The 9,985-nt window shown below is 47.2% G+C and overlaps 1 protein-coding gene across 1 annotated transcript in view; it reads left to right on the top strand.

The window, feature by feature from the left end:
* Window positions 1-4,737: 4,737 nt before the first annotated feature.
* Window positions 4,738-9,985, top strand: part of LOC135823656 (cadherin-23-like) — a 46,018-nt gene continuing 40,770 nt past the window's right edge. The window contains exons 1-8 of the mRNA XM_065336505.1: window positions 4,738-4,742; window positions 5,087-5,236; window positions 5,935-6,041; window positions 6,418-6,632; window positions 6,978-7,085; window positions 7,618-7,844; window positions 8,719-8,873; window positions 9,656-9,765. Of these exons, the coding sequence (XP_065192577.1) occupies window positions 4,738-4,742; window positions 5,087-5,236; window positions 5,935-6,041; window positions 6,418-6,632; window positions 6,978-7,085; window positions 7,618-7,844; window positions 8,719-8,873; window positions 9,656-9,765 (1,077 nt within the window). The remainder of the gene's footprint in view (window positions 4,743-5,086; window positions 5,237-5,934; window positions 6,042-6,417; window positions 6,633-6,977; window positions 7,086-7,617; window positions 7,845-8,718; window positions 8,874-9,655; window positions 9,766-9,985) is intronic.

Here is a 9,985-nt window from a genome sequence, read left to right as displayed (position 1 = left end):
TGCAAAATAACAGGGGAATTTTTTTGTAGAGGGCGTTGTACTGTAGCAGCAAAAGTTCAACGGGGTCAACGCACCGTCCGACCTAGCTACGACCGTCACTGATTGTAGTGGACTGGACATGTTATCAAGGGAGTCGTAAACCTACATATGTACGACTTCCTGGTGCATCTACATACGTAACATGTACAATGTACATGACATACTTGTACCGGTACTGGTACTTGTAGAACATGTACAACGTCAACGGTATGGAATTTAGGCCTTGACGGATTATGCTAATATTTTCGCGAAATTATGCTTTTCGCACTGCTAAAAAAATTGCAGAATTATGCTATTTTTTATGCTAAAAGTTATCATATTATGCCGCATTGTGCTCACATATGCTGCTAATGTATTATGATGGTTCTGTGCAAAATAACAGGGGAATTTTTTGGTAGAGGGCATTGTACTGTAGTAGCAAAAGTTCAACGGGGTCAACGCACCATCCGACCTACATTGTAGCTACGGCGTCACTGATTGTAGTGGACTGGACATTTATTTATTTATTTATTTATTTATTTATTCAACATCTCCTGGCCCGTCCGAAGACTGCCAATAAACATGAGAGGTCAGGTGATAGCCAACCACGGCAAGCTAAAAGAGAAAAAAAGAAAGATGCTGTCAGAGAGGGAAAGGAGATAGGGAGAGAAAAAGAAAGGGAGGCACATTAATAATACATGGGATCACTTCGGATGAGACAGTGTGGAAAGCTGGACTGTGAATTTCCTGATATCCTGGCATGTCTTAATGCTAGTAGGCAGGTTAGACCAAAGGGAGTATGCTGAGAAGAAAGGGGATTTCAAAAACAGAGAGGAACTAGCTCGGGGCAGTGATAAGGCATTGCGTGTTGGTCTAGTGGTAACAAACCAGTTGTACTTGGCAATATGTTTCGGGACTTGGGCTAGGAAGATTTTTTGCACAAGGATACAAAGATGCTGCTGATGTCGGGCAAGAAGAGGGTGCGTGGAAGCAAGTTTATAAAGACAAAGGGAGGCAAATGTTTGGTCTTTTCGAAACAGAATTTTCAGAAGCAAGCGTTGATGTACCTCCAGTCTGTGGAGTAAAGTCTGAGACAACCCGCACCAAGCTATATCGCAATAGTCAAATATAGGCAAAATGTACGACTTAAAGAACAATTTTCTGCAGTTATCATTCAAGTGTTGGCAGTGGGGTTGTAGCATACCTAAGGACGCACTCGCACGCTTGCACACAGACTGGACTTGTGGAGACCAGGAGAGTTGGCGGTCGAGAATAACGCCCAGGTGCTTGTGCTCGTTAACAACTTTAATAGGTGTACTATTTAGACCAGGAAAATACAGAAGTTGAGTGGGGGGCGAGGGAGAGAAGAACATGGCCTCGGTTTTGGCGAGGTTAGGCTTCAGTTTCCAGGTTTCCATCCATGTTACTGTAGCGTTGACCCCGGACTGCATGGAGGCCGTGAGGTTGTCTGCCGAGCTGTCGGAGCACATCAGAGCAGTGTCGTCAGCAAAAAGACTTACATTTGGTACAATGGCTGGCAAGTCATTAACGTACAGTAGAAATAGGAGCGGCCCAAGTATGGACCCCTGGGGTACCCCAGACACGACTAGTAATGGGTCTGATAGGGAGGTAGATACTCTGACAGTCTGGTGGCGGCAGGAAAGATAGGATGAGAGCCATTGCAGGGCTGGACCGTGTACCAAGAAGACGGACTCTAGCTTTGCAAGCAGACCACGATGCCAGACGGTGTCGAAAGCTTTCGCTAGGTCAAAGAACACGATGCCAACATGCCGCCTGAGGTTCCGCTGGGTGTAGATGTCTTGTACTAGACGTGTTAGTTGGAAAGTTGTGGAGTCTCCACGGCAGAAACCGGATTGAGATGGTGAAAGCGCTGGGGTGACGTGGCAGTACAGAGACTCAAAGAAAATACGTTCATGTTATCAAGGGAGTCGTAAACCTACGACTTCCTGGTGCATCTACTTGTACTTGTACTTGTAGAACATGTACAACTGTATGGAATTTGATGCGAACAGGCGGATTAGTCCAATTTATACGATTTGTATGCAATTTGCCTCGAATTATGCGATTATTCGATTTTGGTAGGAATTATGCGAAAAATTATGCTAGCATAATCCGTCAAGGCCTAATGGAATTTGATGCGAACAGGCGGATTATTCCAATTTTATGCGATTCGTATGCAATTTGCCTCGAATTATGCGATTATTCGATTTTGGTAAGAATTATGCGAAAAATTATGCTAGCATAATCTGTCAAGGCCTAGCCCTTTATTGCGTTTTTGGTGAATATCGCCCTTTTTGAGCTGAAAAAGTGCTAAAATTTGTTTGCTCATGCATGCGATCACAGTTTCCGAGTGCTCGATGGGCCTTGGCACGCCGCTTTTTTGGAGGGGCAACAAGTTGGTGAAGATTGTACCCGGTGGGGGTGTACACAATGCTGTAAAAGTGGGTTTTTTGAACTTTACTTCCTGTCTGCTGTTTTGCCTTTCGTGGACCCATAAATGGAAGAGTGCCGCGGTATTCATTTCTCAGCTTGGGTTCATATCTGAACATGTATCATGGCTATGCTTCACTGAAAAAGAGCACTTTTTGCCTGTTTTCACTGAAAAAAAGAGCACTTTTTCAGCATATTTTGAGGGACGCGAAAAGCACTAAGTGCGAATTAAAAGAGCACCTTTGGGAAAGGGCTAACGACGGCTACTTTGGCCAACCGGACAAAAAAGAAGTTGAGACCAAAGAGAATGTTTAAAATTTTCTTGCGCATGCTTATGTGATAGTGATGTAATAGACAGTGTGTCAGGTCGCTACAGTACTCCCCCGCCAGTGGTGAGGTCAGGAGGAGCGAAGCACGATAAACAAGAAAAAGAGAGAGAGAAGAGAAAGGAAGCGCGGCATGTACAAGGCGGAAAGGGAAAAGTATAATACAATATGTACAAGAAGCTGCATGTGTGAAATTCGTGGCACAAAGGCCGAAACAAAAATCAGAAAAGCAGGAAAGAGAGAGATGCATGATCTGACAGAGCTAGAGGTAGGTTAGCGTGTCAGAGGTGGAGAGCATGTCAGATCAGAGGCAGAAATAAAGGAAAGAGGAACGACATACAGTCAACTTCGCTCATAACGACACTCAGCGGGGCATCAAAAAGGTGTCCTTATTCGCGAAGTGTCGTTATACCCGAAGTCTCATTTTATGTATTACAGTGGGATGGGACCGGACTTTGCTCTGTCAATGGAAATTCTGTCGTTATTCGCGAATTGTCGTTATATCCGCAGTCGTTATTAGCGAAGTTGACTGTACGTAGAGTCTACGCGTGACCTGGTTACTTACTTTCTGCCTGGTCTTGTCTACACTACACTCTACAGTCATGTACTCATCATGGTCTCATGATCATGACAATCATGATTGTAGCATTGTAGGTGTTTTTGGGGGGGGGGGGGGGGAATGGACGCTTGTCGGGGACCATGAAGAAAGGGCCGTCCATGGCGCGGCATGCATATGGGGAGGTATATACGTGGTGATGGCCATGGCCATGACTCCGTCGTTCCAATATTTTTGCCTAAATCTGGATTTCCCAGAAAAGTGTAACTCCTGCTCAGCCACTGGCACTACCTCTACCGTCTACGCGTGGTAGCAAGCTTGGTAGATCTACGCGGTAGATCTCTTCGTGGTAGATCGAATAGCCGCAAATTATTTGCAAAGAGTCTTGTAGATCTACTAGTCGTTGAAGCTACCAGCGAAACAATCTTGCTGCTTGTAAAAGATGATCGTTTGGCAAGTGAGCAGTGCTGGAGCTAGCTGGGAGAAACCTTGGCAGGTTAGCGTCCACTACTACTAGTCTTCGCTTGGAAATTCTGTGGGGTGATTGCAGCAAAGCCCTGCCGTTGTCGAAGCATTCGCCATTGGCTTGGTTTCATGCCGGATGTAAAACATGGTAGAAGGTGAGCGAGCGGGTGGCCATGACATACCATTTTCATAAATGATGTGCGGAGAAAGGCTGGCCAAGCACAGGTTTAGCTTGCACCCGACCGGCTCAGCCAAATGCCCCATTGAAGAAAGGATCCGGTCTGGTCAGAAAATGCGAAGTAAGTCTGCAAAGGCAAGAGCCTCAGACTGTCCCTTGTGCGGCGAGCGTAATAACCGAATAAGCGTCTACACAGGTGCTGGGTACTAGTACTTGGGCGTCGCCGTGTGACAGTCTTTCTGTGTTCTTCTGCCGCGCCCAGCTAGTTCGATTTCCAGGGCCCAAAGTTCAAGGATACTTTGGTGAATTGAACATGCAGCACCCCAACAGGTGGACCGGCGATACGCATAGATAGGGTGCTCACAAAGCATGCACCATGCTTCACCACACACAGATGTCAACTGCTACTAGTATTCCGGCGACTGCTTCTACACACACATGTGCAGACCTGTTATCCATGGACCTCTTGCTAGGTGCTAAAAGACTTGCTTTGACAATCAAATAATCACCGCTGCTGCATTCAGTACATACCAGTATCCCGTGTGTACATACTGATCACGAAACACTACCTGCAAATTACCTGCAAACTACACACTGCACTGAGCGATAACAAGTGAAATCTCAGCTCTTAAATAATTAATTGTAGCTGCTGTGACGTCACATGCGCCTGCACTGCTGCACGGGCACTGGGACATGCGGTCAAGCGTGTGGGACTGCAGTTGAGAGGTTATGCAAGTGATTTCATGGGGTGAGTCAGTGGAACCACTTATTGGCGCTGAGTATACTGCAGAACCGCTTATGGGCATTGAGTATACTGCAGAGCCGCTTATGGGCATTGAGTATACTGCAGAACCGCTTATGGGCATTGAGTATACTGCAGAACCGCTCATGGGCACTACTTGCTACGTGAGTTGAGTTGCTAGTGCAAGTGCAGCGCTGTGCGCGCCTTCGCCGCCGAAGCATCTCAACTGATGTGAATGTGATCACATAACCTGTACGAATTCAGCTGGACTGCACTTGCTACACGTTGGTGTTATGTCCGCTTGTCTCATCTGTAGGCGTTCTGGTTTGCATGCTTTTCCTTGCGTACAGATATCGCTACAGTACGTGCAGTGGGACAAACAGATATGCGTCGCGGAGATGCATCACACGCAATTGCGCCACTAACTGCCTAACCAACAACTGGTCTAACTATGGTTCTTGCAACGCGAATTGCGGCTACGGTACTATAAGAAGACGAAGGTAGGTTTGTGTAACCATCAGTTTCTGAGGATTCTTGACCAAGCTAGCGGATTGTGGAGAGGAAGACTCTCTCTCCTTGTATGGCTTTGGGCAATTTCTTGTCCAGTGATGCATGCTTTCTTAACTGTGCTAGTTTTAGTTGAAATCAAACCCATTCAACACGTGGAATTATAAGCGCGCTCGGTATGTAGTTAGCAGTCCATAACCCGTGTATGTCACTAGATTACCGTCGGCGGAACCATAATGAGTTTAAACAAATTGGTGAATCACTTTTAGAGAGGGGAAGTAGAGGACAATAGGACAGTTTAAAAGAAGGGGTTACAAGTAGCCTCATCCGACGGACATCTGGCTAATACAGTTGCCTGGGAATTGGTGACAGCGTTCGGCAGTCGGGCCACAGTGCATGGTGATGCACTCACACTGTTCTCATCCAACCTACCCGAGTCACCCGGTCCAACATTGGCCTGGCAGTGGTCACACGAATGACGAAGCACGACGCGATTGGTTGGCTAAATTGATAGCTCTGTCTGGTCAAGCTGACTTTAGAAAAAGTAGGCTTGCATGGCATGCACTCCTAGCATGGTTATGCACAGTCAGTGTTGAATGTGATCATTGGGATAAACTGCATGCTCTTGTGTGTACAATCAAGGCTACCGGTCGCATGCTGTGTGTTTTGTACGGTACGTTCTGTCACCTAGATATGTGAGGCGGTACCCATCGGGAGGTGGACGGAGCTGTCCCAATCTCTGGGGCAATGCTCTGTGCTACAGCAGGAACCGATGTGCAGTCAACTGCGGCTACAACAGTAAGGGATTGTTCGAATGATCAAGACCATTTCTCACAATCATAGATGGTGTACTTCTATTTACAAGACTTGTTTCAGTTCATTCAAAAAGGCCTTTGGCTTTGCCTGGTGTTAGGATCTTAGAAGAGCGACTTTGGCTGTAGTAGATTGTGAATTGTGCAAAGAGTGTAGTTCGGAGTTTGTGAGTTTCAAATATTTGTTTTGTACAAATCCATGCGTGAGAGTGCCTCGGGAGGGCTATTTAGAGGGTAAACCGCATAAATACTGATTGAAGGCATCACAGTGTTCAGCTTCCAATCCCTGTCCTAGTTAATAAAGCATTCCTTCTTCTCTTTGTAAAGCTATTGCATGCCGCTATGTTGTCTACTCTACCCAGATTGGGGAAACTGGGGCAGTTGCAATGCAAACTGCTACTCGTCTGGCTACCGCTATCGCCGCCGTTATATCTACCGTAAACCAAGCGGCGGTGGAAGGGCCTGCCCAAGCACACTCCAGTCTATCCGCTGCACTGCGTGCTGCCGTCGCAACTGCGTGCTGAACAGCTGGGGCAACTATGGATCCTGCTCGAGCAGCTGTGGCGCGGGAAGACAGGTGCGCCAATGTACTACCCATGCATTTCTTGAGTGCATTCTGGCTGCAATGCGGCATGTGTTGCATAACGTGTGAAGAGTGGTGGTATGGCCAACGAGAACAAGTAGAGAAATATTGGCAGTGAGTGGGCCTAGCAGATAGAAATTCCAAACTGTCGGAAGCTGACCTCTTTACACGTTGCTGTATCTGTCTTGCTTCCAATCAGGTCCTGATAAATGTGAGAAAAGCGGAAACAATGTGATAACGACATGAAGTGTTTGGTTGACGCATCGGTCGATGAACACCTGCATGATTGTTATAGCTCAGCATTGCCTCTGGCCTCATGTTTGTGCTGTAATGTTGCAGACTCGCTATCGCTACGTTGCACGCTACCAAAGCTGTGGAGGTTATGCCTGCTCTAACTCCCGTACTTCTACCCGTTACTGCGTCCAATACACATCCAGGTCATGCCAAGTAAGTCGCTGCCGTGGCACCGGGGTCCTGTTATACATTACCTGCCTTGTCAATGTTCCTAAGGGTTGTCATTGTGACTGGAAGACAGGCCGTTACAAGCTGGCTCACCGCATCATCAAATCAATTGTAGATTACAGTTGCTATGGTATTGACATCACGAGTCAGCGTTTGGCTGTTGTGAAATACAGTCCAGTTTGGGTGTAGTACTTGATGACGGTCTGAATTCTAGTACAGCCAATCCTGTGACACACGCGCACCCTCTAGACCAGGCACAACCTTGAAGTCGAGCAGAGAGAACAAAACATGCTAGCTTTTATAGAGAAGACAGGGCGTAATGGATGTTCTGCAACGGAAAGACAGAGAATCAGTAAAATTATGTTAGGAAATGAAGTGTGAATGTATAGACATGAGCTCAGGGAAAGTTCAGAAGAGAATGGCAAAGGAAATGTGTGCATATTTTTACAGCTCTACGGGTAAGGATATTATCTGCGATGGGTTTGATACTCATCCTGTTCTTCTTTGTCTGCTTCAGGTGAACAACTGGGGCAGCTGGGGCAGTTGCGGATACAGCAGTGGCTCGTGTGGCTCCGGCTACCGCTACCGAAGGCGCTACGTGCGCGTCAACCAGTACTGTCGCGGTGCAAACTGCCCCAACGTCAACCAGGCTCAGTCCTGCTCAAGGTGCTGTCCGAAGAGCTGCGTGTGGACCAGCTACAACTCGTGGACTGGCTGCACTGCCTCCTGCGGTAGTGGATACCAGTACGTTAGAGCAGCACACATGTAGTCACAGAGCATTTCAGGAAGAGGGGTACCGTATTTTCTGGAGTTTGAGCAGCACCTATTAAACACCAGTAGTTCACCCAATAAAAAAAGGTGGGGCTTCTACTACGCAGGTCAAATTAACGGCAATAAACAGGGTAGAGGTCTGTGTTTCACAACAATCTGGGTGCAGCTTATACTCCAGTGCGGCTTATGTTCAGGAAAATGCTGTATTTCACATCACCATCACATGATAAGTTAGGACAGCCATGCATGCTTCTAATCCAGTCAATGCCCAGCCGATGATGTTGGCCGTGTTCGTTCCCCTCTATACCTCCCGTGCACACTTTGCACCAACATGGTCAACGCTATGTGCCCGTGAATTCTTTCTAAATTCTGGTCTGTGATCACTCCAAACAAAATCCCACTCCAGGCACAAGTACCTGCCACTGCATGGTTTGTATCACAGATTACAACATACACCATAGGCAAGGCCGTATCAATCAGCAGCCGTGACATTCCCCCCTCTGAAACTTCACATTGGTTGACATTGCCAGGGTACTTGCTCAGCGGATGGTGCTTTGTGAGGCCCTTGCACATGTGTAACATGTCCAAGTTTAAAGCATACTGGGTGCATGTGTGCATTGGGTCCTGATAGCGTGTTCCATGGCGTGTTAATTGTATTCTCATAGTGTGTTCCATGATGTGTTTGAAAATAATGTATTCTGGTAGCGTGTTCCATGGAGTGTGCATTGGGTTTCGATGATTTTTTCCATGGTGAATGTCTTGGGTCCTGAATTCTGAGAGTTTGTCTCATGGCGTGTACATTGGGTCCTGATGATGTGTTTTCCACGGTGTGTGCTGTGCTCTCAAGGTATCGGTACCGCAGAGTCAGCACATCGGCGTCTTGCGGGGGAGGTTGCCCCGGCAGTGGGACTGACACGAAGTCGTGCTCCAACTATGTCAAGCGTGATTGTGTTCTTGGAAAATGGGGCCTGTACACACCTTGCACAAATCCATGTGGTTCAGGTGAGTGATTCCTTTTATTTCTTCGTAACCAGCAGGTGTGGGATTTGATATAGCAGGAACTGCACCTCAGTCTGGAAAGGAAAGGTGTTACGCTTTTTTATGCTTGTTCACTTTGTGAAATGAAAGAAAGTAAGACAACAGACGCATTCTGTATCGGTGCAATACACCTACGATGACGTGCGTGCGCCCACGTACACGTGTGTGTGTGTGTGTGTTTGTACCAAGTATTACCTTCACTGGGGGCAGGGGTACCTGCAGTTGGATCCCGGGACGGATACCCTGATGCCGTCAATCCTTTTTCTGCACCTTGTCCTCACCCACTTACTGAGGTGTGGTGAGCCCATAAGTGGGATCATTTCAAGTCCACCCTAGTTTGGGGATTTCAGGGGGTGTCGGCCGTTGGGTGGTTCAATGGCCAATTGAGTCATCTTTCCAAGATTCCTTTTGAGTCTCTCTCCCCTCTCCCGGGGAGACCCACGTGACCAGTTTTGGCAGTGAGCAAGTACAAGTACAAGTGTGTTTGTGTGCGTGTGCACACACGTGTACGTGTGTGTGTGTGTGTGTGTGTGTGTGTGTGTGTGTGCTTGCGTGCATGTGTGTGTACGTATGTGTGCGCGTGCCTGTGTTGGCTGTCAGAATGGTAGCCATGACAGATTTTCTAAAGGCCATCGTTATAGATGTCACACACAAGGACAAGACCGTATTTATCAGGTTTTTCCAGCCGAAATCTTGGAAACCTTCCATTATAATGCACTGTGCTGTATTCACGCTGTGTTGTGTAGGCACACAAACTCGCACCAGACCGGTCATTTCCCAGGCTACATGCGGTGGAAGCTGCGGATCCACAAGTCAAACTATTGGCTGCACAGCATACATCAACAAGGACTGTACGGTAAGTGAAGCAACCATGTTACCACATATACCTCTATATGTTCCTGTTGTGTTGAAGTAGCCACTCGTCTTCAACGCTAGTGTGGTCTTACGGTATTTATATTTCCATTTTTTCCTCTGTCAAATGGGACTTGTAACTACAGTAAAACCTGTGACTAACGACCACCCCGGCCTGGGGCCAGAGAATGCGGTCTTTAGTGGCAGGCGGTCCTTAGTTAGAG

The sequence above is a fragment of the Sycon ciliatum genome, chromosome 8 (assembly GCF_964019385.1).
Source record: "Sycon ciliatum chromosome 8, ocSycCili1.1, whole genome shotgun sequence".
In the NCBI taxonomy this organism is placed as follows: domain Eukaryota; kingdom Metazoa; phylum Porifera; class Calcarea; order Leucosolenida; family Sycettidae; genus Sycon; species Sycon ciliatum.
The sequence above is the reverse complement of the archived record's forward strand: the minus strand, read 5'-3'. Positions and strand labels throughout refer to the sequence as shown.